Here is an 18,940-nt window from a genome sequence, read left to right as displayed (position 1 = left end):
ACAGGAATCTATTAATTATAAGCCAGAAGCACAAATCTGGGCCATTAGCTTTTAATACGCACAAAAAAAAATGTAGAAAGTGAACTTCAGTACAAAAAAAACACCGACAGTGACGTTTTTGGGGTTACCTCTGCAAAATCCCCCTTCGGATTAGGAAAAGCGAAAACCGTCACTTCTTGGGGTCACCTCACGGAATGTTACAGAATTCTGTTTCCCCGTGTGCTCTTCCCTGACTCTGAACACGTCCTCTTAAAAGTCAGAAATGGGGAGCTGGAATTCTGCAGTCTGTCATGCTACCTTGACAAGAAAATGAGGTATTTCTCACCGACGAAACATCTAAATCCAAGCCCTGAGTCATCATCCCTTGCTCAGCTTCACCATGCGGGAAGCTATCTTATACCAGAGGAGTCAGGTGCAAGGAAGGCGCCTTCTCCATCATTTATTCCTCCTCCTTAATTACGAAGCAGGTATGAGAATTCAGGAGCCATGAAATTAATTATTTTTTGCAAAAAACATTTTGTTCAGTTATTCAGTGCAGAGAATACACGATTAAATGCCACCCATCTTCCATCCCCACCACCTTGACGAAGACTTCCTGTTTCCTGCGGGCATGTGCTGCCCGGGGCCAGTCAGGCTCTGCCAGGAAGACCCAATACGAACCAAGAACAAAACCTCCAGACCACTCGAGCTTCAAAGAGGCTCCACCTTCACAGGTCTGTCTACACAGGCAGTTCACCCTTGCATGGCCACATGATGGCCAGAGAGCACAGCATCTAAATATCACCTTTTCCTTTGCATGCTAATGAGGCGATACTCTACTTAAGCAAACACTTCTGTAGGCCCACATTTTTCCTCCTTCTATTGACCATGTACACTTAATTTTGAAACACGGTGTGAAATAAGGAGAATACAGACTGAACTGTTGCAGTTTGGTACTTGGCACCCATTGCACGCCCACCTCCAACATCCTGCCTGGTGTGCCTGGTCACCTCCCTCACGCCGTGCCCAGGTGCACAAGCAGTTTTTGCAACTCAGTTGTCTGAACCTTCCACCAGGGCAGTGAGGAGCATGTACTAAAAAACCTTCAACTGGCCCCTGATCACATGCAACCCACCCCCCACTGACTTGGCCGCTGCCACCAGGGCGCTCACCTTCTTCCTCCTCCTCCTCTTCTTCTTCTCTTTGGCTGCTTGGGCTTGCTTGTGCTCCCAAACCAGGTTGGTCAGGTTGGCCACATACTCGTCAGTCTGCTGCAGAAGGTAAGCCAAACGCCTGTCTTTCTTTTGATCGATCAGTTTCCTGTAGCCCTCTTCATCTTCAGCCTAGTAAGGAAAGAAGGACATGATTGGAGCACAGTGAAGATCGGCTGGTAACTCCACTTTCCACTCATCACTCTCCATCACGGTCTGAACTTTGGTGGTGAATGCAGCAAACCAAATGATCCAGGCTGCACGAATTACCATGCACCATCGGGGATGTGGATGTGCCCGGGGGCATGATGCCTGAGTCCCAGGACACAAGACCACACTTATTTTCCTGGTATGGGCAAGCACTTTGAGTCAGCTCTTTGTTCTCCTAGATTTCTTTGCACCAAAAAATTGTTAAAATTTGACAATTCACCATCCAAAGTGTATCCTCGACTTTGTGGCATGCAAATTTTTAAGAACAACCCATAGCAGGGAGAAGAGTATAGTCTCTCATATAACCAACACGAGGCTACTGCAACTAATTCATGATGACTCCCATCTCATGGCTACCTTTCCCACAACTTCTCTTCCTAATCCCAAACTGGACTATCCTGCAGCAAATTCCAGATATAATGTTGTTTCATTCAGAAACATTTCAGTAAGCACTTTTTTAAAAAGATTTTATTTATTTGAGACAGAGCAAGAGAGCAGGAGGGGGGAGGAGAGGCAGAAGCAGAATCTTCACTGAGCAGGGAGCCCGATGTGGGGCTCAATCCCAGGACTCCAGGATCATGACCTTTGGAGGCAGACACTCAACCCACTGAGCCATCCAGGTGCACTTCAATAATCATTTCTAAAGGCAAAGACTCAAATGGACTTTGACTGTAATAAGTGCAACTTCTGATACATAGAAGCATTACAAACATTGCAGTTGATGGAAAATGTCAAATTTGGGGGGATTTTTGTCACAGACCAGCACAGCACAGAGGGCCTAGGTGACTGCAGACAAGGCATTTAGCACCTGGAGTCTGATGCTGCTAAGCAATAAAACAGATCCAGTAATTTCCACCTCTACCTCCCATTAAGCAACATTATGAGGTTAAATGCAATAAAAACTCTGACGTACTCTGAGCCATTTCAAGAGAAATCTGTTTTACACATCCCAATAAAAGGACATCTCAAAATATTTTCCTTGTGTGAAGCAGGATAAAAGGGACATGTCACAAAATCCTCAAGAGACAAGTGCACTGCAGAAATGCTGAGGATCTTCAGTCCTGGGGTGTCACTTCGGCATATGCCCGAGTGACAGCAGTTTCATCACCCAGTCTGGCTGCTGTCTGCCCCGTGCATGAGCCTGAACCTCAAATGCTATTATAACTCTAATTGCATTTGGTTATGGTTGATCTCACTTGAAGAAAGAGTGATAAAAAACTTCAGTTTCTCTGTTATCTGTATATTCCATCATTTAATTGCAAAAATTAATGATTTGCAAATGCCTAATCATTAGTGTCAAGCCAATCTGTTACTGAAGTTCTAATATAGTTTCACTCCAGTTGAATCAGACAAATTTGACTGCTTGCTGCTCAGATCACTATGAAATGGCCTCCCTAGCTAGTTAGAAATCTAGCGGACAGTCCTCTCCTTTCCCCCACTCCACCAAAAAAAAAGGAGGGGGACATGGGGGTGGGTGGTGAGATTTAGTAGCGCCTGGACGCAGAGACTTTTAAAACACAGTGTTTACTCTCCAGAATCCAAAAAAGATAATGAACACAAAATGCCAACCATAATCCCATCAAGGAAGACAGAGTCACTTGAAATTTTCCAGGGATGTAATTAGGGGCCAAGGCTAACGATTTCATCTCCATCCCATACTCCGGCATTATGTCCGATAGAATGTGCAGTATCCCCTCATTATAGATCACACACACTTTTCTGAAATCCACGGTGTGCTCTGGGGTCCAGTTCCAAAAATGAATGGTCAATAAAGCTGGATACCCAGGCCAACGATGTAAACCAATCCCTTCTGTATTTAACCGTCCATTAAGAAAATAACAGCACAAATGTAATGATCCACGAATAGCCTTTGACAATAAAACAGCCATAACCGAAAAAGTAACATTTCAAAATTAACTTAAAAATCACTTTTTACTCTGTTAGGAAGAATTTTCTACCACTAAAAAAAAAAAAAAAAAAAAAAGATAAGCACCAGAGGCTTCAAAAAACAGACCTTCTTTGAGTCTAAGACACACAACTTCATGACACACTCACTCAAAACAACCTGTGTCATTAGTCTCAAAGAGGCAATATTTTAAAAAGAACGACCATATCCATCCTTCTAGATTTGTTTGGTAAGCCTCCTACAAACTGTACCTGCCTTGATGTGAGAAGCTATCCCCTGCATGGCAAGGCTACCCCAGGATACAGAGATATTATACACTCATCAGCTGTGGCCATGGATTTGCGGCATGCGTTGTCGAGGAAGGAGAAGGTGCTTTCACTCTATTCACATTTAGTTCAAAGGGGCGTGTTCATGTATCTGATAAGCTGCTTTTACCCACTCTTGCTATGGTGTATTTAACACCCACAATACGGGTGTATGCAAGGACCCCACGGGCCTGGGTCCCCGCAGGCAAGCCCCTTACCATCAGTCTGCGCATTCTCTCCTTCTCGATTCGCTCCGTCTCTTTTTTCTGCTCTCTCTCAGTGTTGGCGTGCCAAGTTGCCACCGCTTTGGACAGCTTCTGGATCTTCCCAGCCACAGACCGATGGTACTCCTTGAAATCCTTTGCATGTTGCAAAATGCTGTTCAGGTATTCCTACAGGACCCAAAGGGAGAAGGAAAAGGACGCTTAAAGTCTATTTCCCAATGTCATCTGAGATTTCAGTGCAGCCCAGGAAAACGCTCAGTGAGCACTTCACAACAGTGGAAGACTAGAATCTTCTGTGAGGCAGGTGCCCTGCTATGTCTCCTGGTAGCTGAGCTGTGGGCTCTGGGGCTGGTGGGAAGAGGCGCCAGCTTGTGGAAGAGAAGCGTCTAGGACCATGGATATGGCCTCATGAAAAAAAGCAAAACCAAGGATTAACAGAAGCCCGCAAAATGGTGAGGACAAATTTAAAGCAAATCACCCTTGAATCAACCCGAGGGAAGCAGATATTTCTAGTGAGAGCCAGGTTATAAAAGTAATGCCTCTTCTGCTCTGACTTAAATGCCTTAGCCCCGAAATTTGAAATCAGGTGCGGGAGGGGCAGCTAAAATCACTGCACAGAGTTTGGACTGACTTTTTAAATAAAGGCGAGGAAATGCGAACCAACGAAAACCTGACATTTTTCAAAATAAAACTGAAGCCGGGGCACTAAATTAAGCCCAGGAAAACAAACAAAATTTGTAGGACTGCAATGCAAAAATCAAATCCTACATCAAACTATTTCCAAACCCCTAGAAAAGGATGTTTTAAAATATCTGTCCCTATGAAACCTCCAAGTGGGCCCTTGAAAAGCCCAGGAGACTGTATTTATATTTGCTATAAGAACTACTGGTTTTGCTCTCCTCTTGCCTCTTCCAAGTGCCCGCTCCTCGGGATTTTGCCCCAGGCGGCCCACCCTTGCCCATCCAGCGGGGCACCAGCCAGGGGGATGAGGAGGGAGACACCTGCCTGGAATGCAGAAAGCAGGGTCCTCCAGCAGCCCGGCCGGGCCTCCCTGCACCTTACATGGGGCGGCCGGACCGTGGGAGCTCCAGGGGACCTTTCTGCTCTGGGATGTGCCCACTGCCCACCATGGGATGTCCTTCAGTCCTTCTGGCTCCATCGGAGCTCTTGGTCAGGGTGGGGGGCACCTCTGCCCACATGGAGCGGGGGGGTGGTGCCCCACCATCCACACCTCCGTACCTGGTGCTTCTGGCGGCGCTTCCTCTCCTGCTCGATCTTTTGCTGCTTCTCCAGCTTCTCTGTCATGCGGGCCTCCCGCAGGGTCTGGCGCTTGCTCCGCTTGTAGGCTTTGGAGTTGAGGGCCGTCTCCAGGGTTGTGTCCCGTCGCATGCAGGCCACCACCTCCTGTCTCAGCTGTCAAGGGAAGGGAGCAGTTGGAGAGGCTGCGGACACAGAGGCCTGGCTCCTGGGCCCTGCCCTGCTCCAGCTCCCAGTTAGCGGGGCCGACTGCAGGGGCTCCACGAGGTTCCAACCACAGCTAGACTTTTGGTACACTGGGGGCCTGAATCACGCCAAATTTATGTGGTATTTTCAAAAATGGTATAAGTTTCCTTTCCACGCAATTCAGATAAAGGGGGATAAAACACACCAATGTATCCTGCACTACAGCACTATAAAAAAAAAAAGCAGATGCTGTATTGGTTTTTAAATAAATTAATTTATTCTGTTTAATTATTCTAATGATATTAATTAGTTAATGAGCTTTTGAAATATTTCACTTCATTTTAAGTGCCATACTAACATTCTCTTTGTGTCTAAAGATTAGCTTTAATGAGGCTCTGCAAAAAAGAGTGGAAAGATCACTTCCTGTTCACGTACAGTAACAGCAGGTATTCAAACAATATTAATTCAATGTTAATTCTCATATAAAAGATGGGAAATACTGGCTTTGGCTTCCACCCACTCCCAGTGATGATATTCTTCAAGACATTTAAATTTCACACTACATCATGGACTTCTTTTAGATTATCAACAATGCGGTATCTTACTCATGTTGTACGTTATGTGGTGGTAGCGGGGGGCAGGGTTGGGAATATACATTAAAATAATAATTCAGTTGAATTTCAAATCAGCATTAGTTACAGTTAATTCACTGGGAAACTTCATAGATAATGGATTTCTCTACAATGTCAAGCAAAAAAGCAGAGACCAGTGAGTCCAGCATAGTGAAGTGAATCCGAATATAATCTTATTTGTGAAAATATACTATATTATTAATCACTTCACACTACTTTATCAAGCATTTCACCAAGGCATTGCATGACGTCACCTATAAGAAAGGAAGTAAATGGAACTCAGAGTCTTTTATTTTCTTTCTTTTCCAATTTCAGCTGAAACCTACTCCCCACAAAGCTACGGCCAACTAGCCCCCTGCCACCATGGATGCCCTCTGTGACATTATAATTAATAGGGCAAATGTGCTCCCAAGTTCATAGGATGGTAGCCCTGGGGTGGCCTTGTGATTTTAGTCACATCCTGCAATAGACCGTGTCATGCAATTCAATACTTCCAAACTACTTTCATTCATTAATAATTCGTTTTGCATGCCCTGAGACTCTCACCAAGTAAAACCCACCTGCTTGACGAGCACACGTTCCTCTTCCTCTTTGGCTAAATGAGGCAGTGTGCAGGCCAGCAGACCTGCACCTTTTGGGCTCCACAAAGCAAAACTCACCAATATAAAAATTAGCTCTACGTCATTTCGCTAGTGTCCCACTGACTTAGCAATGATAAAAATAGATCATCATGCCAGCCTTCACTCATCAGTGACTACGAAGAACCAGAGCAAGAACAATAGATAACAGTCTACTGACCAGCCAACACATGGGGGTCTGATGGGGTCAAACAGTTTTATGTATTTTTATAAGTAATTAGCTATTAATTCAGTAGGGTGCCTAACAAATCATATTTGTTCAAATTATTTTCAAAGACATGGCTAGAATTTTGCATCTGTGTTTACAAGTTCCTACTCTCCCACCTTCTTGAATTTTCTTTGGAGTCATAAAGGCAAAGCTATCCCATTTGTTCTCGAGGTTGCATCCACGGAAACAAAATGCCATTACTCTGACTTTGGAAACCGTAATAGAGGAGAAAAAAAATGTCTCTGATACACAGAAGAAAAAAAAAAGAATAATAAGCAATTCATCTTTGTTACTCTTAGCTCTATGCTGCTGGTCTAAAAGATACACTATTTTACTAAGTTTATATCTTTATAACAATATTGAACAGACTTACATTTATTTCCTACATCTTAGATTCGCTGGGGAAAAGGTATTACCTGACGTTGGAAATTGAGTAACCGAAGTGCTTTCAGTTCCACAGTTGCTTTGGTTCGTAAATCTGGTGGCAAAGAGCCAGGCAGGTTTTCCAGTTCTTGTATCCTATGAGCTATGCGAGCCTGAAGCCTTGAGGAGACAAATGAAATGAGGGAAGGGTGAGGTGGAAATGTACATTACAATTTAACCTTAATGATAAACAATAACCCTCAGGTCTAAGTTCCGGGCAAGACACATTCCAGATGTTGCTTGTTGGCCAATTTCCGACGCCCTACTAGATTTTCTGATGTTAAACAGAGAAGAGCTACCTTTGCATGAATGCAGACAGGTGCTGTATGTTACCCAACACTCTGGCCTTCTTCATTAACCTCTCTCTAGCACCCAGAAAAGAAGGGTTCGTGATACATCCCAGAGGGAAATCAGGGGCCAGAGCTCGCTTTGAACAGGGAGAAAACGGAGAGACAGAACAGTGTGATTTGCTCCCAAATGCCCAGCCAGCCAGCGTGCATTGCTGAGACAACAAGAGTTTTCTTCCCAAGTTCTAGTTCTGTCCTAGGCAACCGGGCCATTTGCCCTTCTTGCCAAGATGCTGGTGACAACAGCGGTTAAAGCTGAGTGAACAAGAGCAGTTTTAGGTGCTGAGGCCACAGAAATCAGCCAACCCCAAAACATTCAGAGAGAGCCCTGCCAACCACAACCACTTCCTCTGTGAGCAGTGCCTGTCTGAGTAAAGAAAAGGCAAATTAGGCATTTTTAAAAATCAGGCTTGGGGTAGCAGTAGATGATAAAGCAGCAGTGTTTAAAAACTATGAATTTCTAGAAAAGGATTGCTGGGGATTTTCACCTAGGACATCCTCTAAAATAGAGCTGCAGGCCCTTCTTCGTTATAATATAGGCGGAGCAGAAAAGACAAGACATCGCCCTTTCTTCATGCAGTTGGGATACTTTTACTGTTTGCCCGTATAAACTGGCTTCAGGGTTCGCCTGCATCCTAGTCTTACAAATAATTACACACCATTTAAATCTATTTCCAGGATCACCTCCCTCCAAATTTGGGGCAGAAGTGTCTTGGAAGAGACTTCATGAAGAATAGTAGAAGGTAGTAAGTTAAAGTAAGTTAGCATTAACTATACTAACATGTATCTAATGAACAATTTTCTTTAATTCTTTTTCCCTTCCTCCTTCTCTCTCTGTCTCACACACACACACAAACATACAAACACACACACACCAGCACACATCCATGAATGCACACACACATGCACACATGCTTCCCTACAAGGTTAGTGCTATAATGGTCCCATCTTACTAATGACAAAATTCAGGTTTGGAGACAGTAAGAAGCTGGCAGATTTCACAGAGCTACTAAAGAAGGGAACCCAGACAAGAGCCCTTATTTGCCTGGCACCTGCAGTCACCACACACAATTAATATACACTTTCTAACTGTAGCTTTCCTAGGCCTCAACTATAAAAGCTGATAATTTAAGGTGTTTTTAAAACTCCCTAACATGCAAGGCTCCTGGCTGGCTCCGTTGGTGGAGCATGCAACTCTTGATCTCAGGGTTGGGAGTTCAAGCCCCACGTTGGGTGTAGATATTACTTAAAAAATAAAATCTTAAAAAAGTAAAATAAACACATAAATACAGATCTGTTTTATGGTTTTATCATCCTTTAGCATGCTGTGTGTTAACATGAAAAAGTGAAATCTTGTCTGACCTAGATGTCACAAAGTATCTTAATACTTCATTTAGCCCAAATATCAAAATGAGAGCTTTAAAAAACAAAAACAAAAACAAAATAACTTAGAGCTGTTTGCTTTGGTAGAGAAAGAAATGTCATTTTTTTTTCAAAACTTCAAAAATGATAGTAAGGGAAACATCATTTTTTTCACTGACTTCACTAGAAGTAATATTATGACAGATTCCTATTTTATTTGGTACACACATGTTATTAATTCTGATTTACTGAATGATTTATCATCATAATGTGCTATTAGTAGTGCTGTCATTGTTATCACGCTGTTATTTCAGTTATAGGTACCAACACAAGCAATCACACCTTTAAATGGCTTAACTTTGCAACAGACTAAACATTTGTGAGTTCAAACAACACTAATAAACTTCCATCATTTTTGAAGTAAAGAAATAAATTAAAATTAAAATAAAATAAATAAAATAAAAATAATAAACTTCCACTATTTTACTCTTTTGATCAAATTGTTCAGAATTTTCCAACATTCTTTCACATTCTTATTATTATTGATACTCATGGGATTCTTATTTTGGATTTTTTTTTTAACTGTAGGAACAAAAGGTGCATTTCATTTGTCTAATTCAATTTTTAAAATATTGACATAACCAAAAATTTCCAAAACTAAGCCAAAGACGATGCATGTTAAAAACCTATTGTAGTTTTTTTTTTTTCAAATATGTGATTTAAGTGGAACAAAAAAAAGCCTTAAACTGAACAGCTTTACCCATGTAGAAAGAAGGCTGTACTACAGGAAAATTAGGTATCACAGTGGGGAAAGTAAGGGCTGGTGATTTGGTTATGCTGCTTCCTTGGTTCTAGATTTGCAGCAGACCTTTCTCATTTGAATATCCCAGAACCCCAACCATCCCTTGGCATTCTGGTTTACTCTCTTTGATAAAGTGGGTCAGGTGCAAAATTAGAGGTATAGAGGTATAGCTGCTTTTCCTTAATCTTCTAAAGGTCTGTGGAAATAGGACTAACCAAATAATCTTAGGATGGTTGCAGACAGAGTCAGGGAGGCAGGAACAGGGGGGCAGATGGAGCCTCAGAGTAGTTGGGGAGCTAGTGGGGGGGACCTCTCCCCAAAATATCTGCTTCTCCAAAGGGCCTAGTAATTTGCCAGTGAATCTCAGATTCCCCAGCACAAAAGAATCTTTCTTTCACGGAAGGGAGGCAAGAAGTGCAAAGTGCAAGCATTTAAACTATAGAATGGGAAAAGTAGATTCCAGAGTAAAATTATATGCATTCAGTGCAGCCCATGGTGGGTGGGCAGCGAGGGTCCGGGAGGGGCTCCTTTAATGCAGAAAATTTTATCTCCTTGTGGTGGCTGTTGTTGTTAATAGAAATCTTCATTTTAAATAGTGCTCCTCTCCAGACAATTTCATCTCCCCATCAATGGGATTCAGCAGGTAGCCTGATAAGGAGATTCAGGATTCTAAACTTCCTGAAACAACAACACATGTAATACTGCATAACTGCAGGAGACTCATTTAGTGTCCTCACGAGCACAGAAAATTGAAGCAGAATTAGGTCACTCAGGTTTTTCATACAGATTGAACAGTAAATCAAGAGGGGTTACTGTTCCGGCAAGAAAAAGAGTTCCATTAAAGGTAACAGAATATTTGTTCAGGTCCAGAGGAGAAGTTTATGATTCCTGTAGGAGAGTTATTTGAACAGAAAATGACACTGGTACATTTTGTTCCTTCAAGAAGCTGAGTGACACTTAAGAAAAGAGAGAGAGAGAGACTGACTTTTTGTAACTTCTGCTGATAAAACGGACCTTGGTAATTTTCAAGAAGGAATGTCAGGGTTGCAATTGGGAGTATGGCAGGACAAAAAATAAACTAAACAGACTATGCTTGGGCACCTGGGTGGCTCAGCGATTGAGCATCCGCCTTTGGCTCACGATGTGATCCCAGGACCCTGGGATAGAGTCCCACATCAGGCTCCCTGCATGGAGCCTGCTTCTCCCTCTGCCTATGTCTCTGCCTCTCTCTCTCTGTGTCTCTCATGAATAAATAAATAAAATCTTTATTAAAAAAACAGATTATGCTTGCTTCTGAATCAAGGTGAACTGTTGTGTTCATACTGAGTCCAGAACTGATACCCAAGGGGGCTGGCAAGATGCAAAGCTGCTCATATCAAATACATTCCTTGGAATGTATGTAATCCAAGTGCATCTTCCATGCAAACATTTGTGCAATTTGTTTATATGCTAATGTGACAACCTGCAGCCCTTCTGCCCTGATATCTAACTCGTAATGGAAGAATCAAAGTTAAGTATACTGACAGGGCAAGGAAAGTGTGCCAGAAAGACCAAAAAAAAAAAAAAAAAGCACTGGAAATATCTCTCCAACACCTACTACAGAAAAATGCAGTAAGCTCCGTCATTAGGAGAAAGCTGGTCAGAAAGAAAGGATCCAATTTAAATGGGAACAAAATGTTTTAACTGCAGGGCTCGTACAGATCTGAGGCAAAGTGTTCACTGGCAGAAACTTATTTATGCTCTCGCCAGATAAAGAAGGTCAATTTGTCAAAATTCTGATTTTATAATGAACAAGAGAAACAGCCAAAGTAGCTTAAAAGTTAAAAAGAAATCTGAGATCCTGACAACTTCCTTTCAATTTTCATAGATGAGGTAAGTGATATTACAACGGTCAAAGACATGAACATCTGTTAAAAGAGTTTCTGACAGATGATTTTTTTCTCCAAGTTTGTAAAATTATAAGAGGGTTTTTTTTAAGACCTTGTTCAAATACTCAGTCAGAAGATACACTGGATCTTTCGAGTTATCCATGCTAAAAGACTAGTAAGCCATTCTCTCCAAGGCCAAAAGGATGGGGTTCCTCTGCTGTCAAGAGCCTAAGGCACTCGATCCAACCCTTTTTTAAATATATATTTTATTTATTTATTCATGAGAGACACACAGAAAGAGGCAGAGACACAGAGGGAGAAGCAGGCTCCCCCTGGGGACTCAATCCCAGGACCCTGGACCATGACCTGAGCCAAAGGCAGATGCTCAACCCTTGAGCCACACACACAGGCGCCCCTCCATCTAACCCTTTCTAAAGGATAAATGTAACCAATCTGTGCAGCTCAACAATTTATTTCCATATAGAGTAGCCAGCCATCACTCTCTAACTAAGGAAGATAAAAGATGCCCTGCAATGCTGCCAGTGGAAACCCACGCTCCTTCTCCAGATGGCCACAGGCAAGTTCAGCCCAAATGCCCCAGCAGCTCTCCCGACCTAGAGTTGCTGGAGTGATGGTTTCGGAAGTCATGTGGCTTTCAGAAAGAGGAGACATGCATCAAACAATGATAATAATATGAAAAATAGCCATTACACCACATGGTGTAGGGCTTGTAATTTTAAAAGATACTGGCACATGCACAATTTTCTTATTGATATGGGATTGGAGGACCAAAGTGTTTCACACCCTGAAACAGGCTAAACAGTACTACTCAGGGCTGTATACTCTCAGAGGCCACCCATTACGAACACTTCTAGAGATGGTGCTAAAATGGGCTCATGCCATGAAAGGGCTGCAAATAAAATTCTGGTGAAAATGATAAAAGAAATGTAGGAGTCATTAAAATACACACACACACACACACACACACACACAGCACAGGCTGAGTAAGGAAAAAAAGTCCAGATGAGTCTCTAGGTATAGAGAGTGTCTACATTACGAATGTAGTTTGCATGATGTAACAATGGTACTGGCAGTTTTGCACATTCAAGGAAGGGGGAAAATGTTAGCTCTTAGGAAGTCAGAGTTTTAGAGTAACTAAACGATACCCTTCTATCGTGTTTTCTCTCTTTTTTAAAAGGTACTTTTGGGGGCACCTGGATGGCTCAGCAGTTTAGCAGCTGATTCTTGATATTGGCTCAGGTCGTGGTCTCAGGGTCATGAATCAGGCCCCGCATCACACGCGGCTCTGTTTCTCATCTCCCTCAGCCCCTCCTTCTCTCTCTCTCTCTCTCTCTCTCTCTCTCTCTCAAATAAATAAATATTTTAAAAAATACTTTTGACTTTTTTTTTAAATTCAGTAGCAACATAAAGAAAGTACTTGGTATAAATAAAGTTCTTCTGCCCCAAATGAGAAAGTAGTAGGAATACGTGACTTCGTATCACACAGTGATCTGCCTATCAACACTGCAATACCAACTGACTGATGCGTTATCTAGCTCTCTAGGGGTACATAAAATTCAGGAAGCTGATATATAAAAGCTCTTCATTGAGGATCAGTAATAGTAATGAGAGTAAAGCTCTACTCTTCATCCAAAAAGCTACACACCTTTAATGGCAGGTTGCTGTGATTTCTTGTAGAGTCACTCTCAAAGCTGGCAGCTTAGTACTTTAAGCTAATAACAAATAAGTCATGCGTTTTTCATTAAAGATTAAGGTAACATCTTTAAAGCGAGCCTACACATGGCCGAGTGGCTCAGTGGTTGAGCGTCTGGCTTCGGCTCAGGTCATGATCCCAGGGTCCTGGGATCGAGTCCTGCATCGGGCTCCCTGCAGGGAACCTGCTTCTCCCTCCACCTATTCCTCTGCCTCTCTCTCCATGTCTCTCATGAATGGATATATAAAATCTTAAAAAAAGAAACAAATAAAGGGAGCCTAGATGTTATTGACTAACATTCCCTATAATTTCTAAGCTTTAATATTCTTTTGAATAAAATAATAATTGGGAAATAATAATAGCTGATATGTACTGAAAGTCTTCGTATTATTTTATCTTCCTCCTGCAAGAGGTACTATCACACCCTCTCTTTTACCATATGAGGAGACTGAATCACAGAAAAGAAATGTATCTTGGGGCACCTGGGTGGCTCAGTTGGTCAAGGGTCCAACTCTCGATTTCAGCTCAGCTCATGATCTCAGGGTGGTGAGAGCCCTGCATCAGGCTCCACACTCAGTCTGCTGGGGATTCTCTCTCCCTCTGCCCCTCCCCACAAACACACGCTCACTCTAAAGTAAATAAATAAGTAAAATCTTAAAAAACAAAACAAGCAAACAAAAAAACGAGGGAGATGTAACTTGACCCAGGTGACAGAGAATGCATTAGTGGCCAGCTCCAGAAACCACAACCTTAGTCCATACTTATAGTCTATTTTTGGTTAACATTAATCATTTACATGAAGGGTCTGCTAACTCTCGCCAGTCTGCAGCCTGTTTTTGTAAATAAAGTTTTATTGGGACACGGCCGGTCCACTGTTGTCTGTGGATGCTCTTGACATTATAAGGGCAGAGCTGAGGGACCTTTGCGATAGTCCCGCAAAGGGTAAAATGTTTACCACCTGGCCTTTTACAGAAAAAGGTTTGCCAACCACCGGAGTAGATGAATGTGCCAAATCAGGTGAAAATTAAGTTTCCGGAGTAAGAGTTTAAACACGGACCCCGTAAGAAGACACTTACATCATGCTTAACCCTCAGGTTGGACCAAGCGGTTGACTCACAAATTCATGAATTAAAAACAAAAAATATATTATCCTGAGCCACTAAGGCTGCTTTAGTATCAGGAGATGTGCCATTAACCTGAAGGTGTGGCCGCAACATCTGGCCAGCTCACAGTCATCGTTGGAGGATAAAACGACAAACCACAACAACACACTGTGGAGGCTAAGTGTGAGAGGGCCAATTTTTTGAAACCACAAGCCTGTGGGCTTGGCCTCTGACCGTGGTCTCCCTGGAGCCTAGCACACTGCCTGGCATGTCACAGCGGGTGATGACAGTTCCCTGACTCAGTGAATGAGGATCACGGTCCTGCCAACGCAGGGCCATCAGAGCCCCCCTCCCGCCACCCCAAGGGCAAACAAGCTCAGGGGCTAGGGTCCATCCGTCTGGTGGCATGAAGCAGGAGTTTGGGCCTGTGCCCTGTCCTGCAGGGATTGGTGACCACCCCATGGGGACCCCTGGCCCCCTCCCCTGGGCTCGGCGGCCGCTCCCACCCCCCGGGGCCCGAGGTGCGTTACCTGTACTCACGCTCCTGCAGGATCTCCACCGGGTCCAGGCCTTGCGGCTTCTGGATGGGGCTGATGCGGCTCTGCTTCTGCTGCAGCTGCAGGATGGGCGAGGGCTGCCCCGGGGCCGGCTGCGGCACGGACGGCCCGGGCACGGCGGCCGCGGGCGGCTGCGCGGCAGCAGGGGGCGCGGGCGAGGGCCGGCCGCTGGGCGCGGGCACCGGCAGCTTCTGCGGGGTGCTCGGGCCGCTCAGCTCCGGCCCCGGGCCTGCGGGACAAGAGCGACATGGGCAGCTGCGCGGGCCGGTGCCCCGCTGCCCTGCGGCCACCCGGCCCCGCCACGGGACAACGAAACCCCTCCCGAGAAGGGAGGAGGAGGGGAGGGCAGAGGGGAGGCAGGCGGAAGGCCTGGGGCGCCGGGAGGAGGAGGAGAGTAAAGCAGAACCTGGCATCCATCCCCACAGGGCATCGGCACTCACTGATCAACACCGGTGAGATCGTCCAAAAGAGACCCAAGTAGTAGTATCTCGATTAAAGGAATGGATGGCTAGCATTTAATGTAGCTCCGGGGGGGGGGGGGTGGTGTTTGGTTGGTTGGTTGGTTGTTTAAAGAACTGCAGGTGCATTCACGAGTTCAGAACAGTCAGATGCAATTTGGTTGGTCCTAAAAATCACATTTTTGCAAACTGCACCGAGCAGGGCTTTAGGAGACCCTGGGCCTGTCCTAGCCCGGGCTTTCCAAATACAGCCAGCAGCATGGCCAGTCCTCCCACGTGAACTGAAAGGGGGCACGTATTTTCCCTAAATGACCTAGAAGGCACATTCAGGGCTTAATCAGTGTATCTCAGGAACCGAAGTTCTTTTTTTTACTACATATTCGAAAATGTTTCTAAAAACATTCAGTGTAAGGGCTGGGGTGGGGTAGGGGGAATCCGCTCATTCCGCCTAATAAAAACTAGCAAATATGAAGATTCAAGAGAGCGGTTTTTCTCATGCTAACAGAATAAAGGGGTATGCAATCGTCGAGCTTATCAAAATGCACTTAATAAGTTAATTTAATGCAATTTTCCACATTAAACTTCAGGAGTTTAAATTGATTGCTAGGTATGGACCTAAAATAAAAAGTGTTCTGTCTCTCCTCAGAGTTACATTTTTACTTACTTCAAAATTATAAATAAGATTAGTGATGCAAAAAAAAAAAAAAAAAAGATTAGTGATGCTACCAGATGAATTAGTAAATGGAAAAAAAAAAAATCTCCATAAGCTGTTAAAACCTCTGATAGGCATTCTCCCGAGCATTTTCTCTATCTTTTCTAAGAAAAGGTAAAACTATTAAACGGTAATAAAACAATAGTCTATATACTTCAGAGCGCCTTAATAATTAACCATACAAAGACATACATTATGAAAAATTAGACACATTTATTCAATTTCCAGCAAACACCGTTTAGAAATGGGCTTAAATGACAATGCAAGGAGAGTATAAGAAAACATTTTGACAGGAGGAACGTGAAGAATTAGGACAAACTGCTGAGGGAACTGTACACGAGTGTGTGTGTGTGTGTGTGTGCGTGCATGGTATTAGTGCTGTGCTTTTTTTTCACCTTCCTTGTGAAATTCTGTAAACTTTCCAAAACACATGCCACTACATAATCCTGAGGTGATCTGTAGCCCTGGGTCCATCAGGGCATGGAAAACTCTTGAGGGAAAGACTCATTTTTAAAAATTTTCTATTTTAGGCATTGTAGATACACTATTGTAATAAAGAGATTCTTCTCAGCTAAGTACTTGCTGATTTTTTTTCTGAATGAGAAGCCTTTTACATAATGCATTGCGTTTCATAATATCTTATATTTAGAGTTTCTTTCATCTGTATATAAGAAACCAATTCCTGACCATTAAAATCTCAGCGTCGGGATGAGTTACCGAGGGATATTTTAGAATATTTTCTCCCCAGAGGTCTTTAGAACAGGGTAGATTTTTCATTTGGGTTGTTTTGGGAGTGATCCAGCCAAAAGAGAAGAAACAGGGATTTCTGACAGGTTGATTCTCTGCGATTCTATTAATCTTAATAAGCTTGAGAAACTCGTAGAATTAAATATATTTAAAGACTTGGTATAAGCATACTAAATGATAAACCTAACACACCGAAGCCCTCTAATCTAAAAACAGCACCATCTTTAACAAAAAGAAAATTCAGGTCTTACTGATACGGGAATATCATAATAATTACTCTATATTCAGTTCTGCAAGTGTTTTTCTCCTTCCAAACTTTAAATAATTCATCAACAAAAGCCAGAACAGGGCACTGGTGTTACACATTCCTCCTGTTCCAGCAGCTTTCTTCTTTAGCCTTCTGGCCTGTAAATACCTATGCAGAAGCCTCTGATGATTCCTTGAGGTATATTCAAGTCACTATTTTTAAAGCCACATTTCATCAAAGGAAGGTATCCAGAGCATGTCTGATACCCCTGGTTCCACTTCTCGTCATTTTTAGCCTATGACTCAAAACTAGATCTAATACCCATACACATGGCTAGACTTCTTTAATCCATTAAATACAAAAACATTCTTATCCGGTTGATTGACCCTTAAAATTGAGAAGCAGAGACAGAGAGAGAGACCCAGACACAAACTTACATATTCAAATCGCCAATTTAAAAAGTATTGCAACTGGTTGTAAACGAAACAGGCACACGTAAAGCATCCTGTATCTTTCCAGAACTGGACAAGGTGCCGCCTCGGCTCTACCACTTGCTGGTTGTGTGAGCCTGAGCAAGTCCCTGAACCCCAGGTGGCTCTGTTTCCCCATCTGTAGAATGGGGATAATGACATAACCTCATAGGGTGGGAGTGAGGAATCAATGAGACCATGTCACCACACGCTCCCTCCTCCGCTCTTGTCATTTTTGCTACTAGCAAGGCCACAAACGTGAGAAGTCTAGTTGAATGACAGCTTTATAGAAAAACCCCATGGCAAAAGAAAGGCTTTTTATAGGAAGTTTGGTAGTGTATTAGCTGGCAACTTTGGGAGCACGCCCTTCTGCAGCAAACTTCAAAATGCATCTACAGTTCACGACAACTCAGCACAAATACTCAGATAAGTCAGCTTGCCATGTGCTTCCTGCTAATCTGCTATCAGAGCCACTTCCAAGCACATTCCTTTCCTAACTAAACACCGCAAGTTCATTTACTGCCTGGGTCTATTTTTTTCCTCCTTCCAACCGATTACATAAAAACTTCTATTTACAGAGGCCGGGAAGCGAGTGCAGCTTGCCGCAATCGGACATGCCCAGAATGTAACTACCTGTTCATCAGGTTTTTTGCTTGTCCCTCAGGTGGCTTACGGACTTAAGGTGCCTGGCTGGACTGGCTCTCTATCGACAGAAGTCATCTCTGCTACAGACACTCGTGGTCTGCTGAATGATAAGATTGCTCCTTGATATCTTCAAACGCAAGACAAATTACATTCCTTAGCTTATCTCCCAACCGCCCCCCACCACCCGCCAGCATAAACAATTTAGGCTTAATTGTCAGAGGTTCCAAATATGTCTGTTTTTCCCTCAGTCCTCACCTTGGAAATCAGGCCAGATGTATGCCCTGACAGCCCTGAGAGCGTCCCAGTGCAGCTAAGGTGGGGAGGGGGTCTTTCTCAGATGCATCCCTAAGGCCTGATTTTAAGAAACAGGGAAACGAACTTATTAAAATATCTGAGTCTCGTGTGTACAGCATTTCTGCGCATTCAGAGCTCACACTGGCTTCCCAGCACAGCATACTAGGATACTTATTCAATAGTCTGTGCCTTACATGAGGATTTCAGTGGTTTCCACGGGTTTGAAAAAAAACCAAATGCAATGAAGTGTATTTAAACTGAACATACCTAGATATTTTAGATACCTGAAAAGAGTGGGAGGGGGGCAGAGCAGGAGAGAGACAAGCACTAAAAAAAAAAAAAAAAAAAAGGGGCAGCAACAAAACTTTTACTTTCTACCATAAGGTCCTTCCCTCCTTCCCTACCACATACACACACACACACACACACACACAC

At 43.4% G+C, this 18,940-nt stretch overlaps 1 protein-coding gene across 5 annotated transcripts in view; it reads right to left on the bottom strand.

Moving 5' to 3' along the window:
- Positions 1 to 18,940, bottom strand: part of SMARCA2 (SWI/SNF related BAF chromatin remodeling complex subunit ATPase 2) — a 175,772-nt gene that overhangs the window by 128,593 nt on the left and 28,239 nt on the right. For all 5 annotated transcript variants that reach the window (XM_077908407.1, XM_077908414.1, XM_077908408.1 and 2 more), the window contains exons 5-9: positions 14,906 to 15,161; positions 7,173 to 7,299; positions 5,075 to 5,248; positions 3,830 to 4,003; positions 1,152 to 1,322 (exon numbers count right to left, since the gene is read on the bottom strand). In XM_077908407.1, the coding sequence (XP_077764533.1) occupies positions 1,152 to 1,322; positions 3,830 to 4,003; positions 5,075 to 5,248; positions 7,173 to 7,299; positions 14,906 to 15,161 (902 nt within the window). The remainder of the gene's footprint in view (positions 1 to 1,151; positions 1,323 to 3,829; positions 4,004 to 5,074; positions 5,249 to 7,172; positions 7,300 to 14,905; positions 15,162 to 18,940) is intronic.

This window comes from Canis aureus, chromosome 1 (genome assembly GCF_053574225.1).
Source record: "Canis aureus isolate CA01 chromosome 1, VMU_Caureus_v.1.0, whole genome shotgun sequence".
In the NCBI taxonomy this organism is placed as follows: domain Eukaryota; kingdom Metazoa; phylum Chordata; class Mammalia; order Carnivora; family Canidae; genus Canis; species Canis aureus.
The sequence above is the reverse complement of the archived record's forward strand: the minus strand, read 5'-3'. Positions and strand labels throughout refer to the sequence as shown.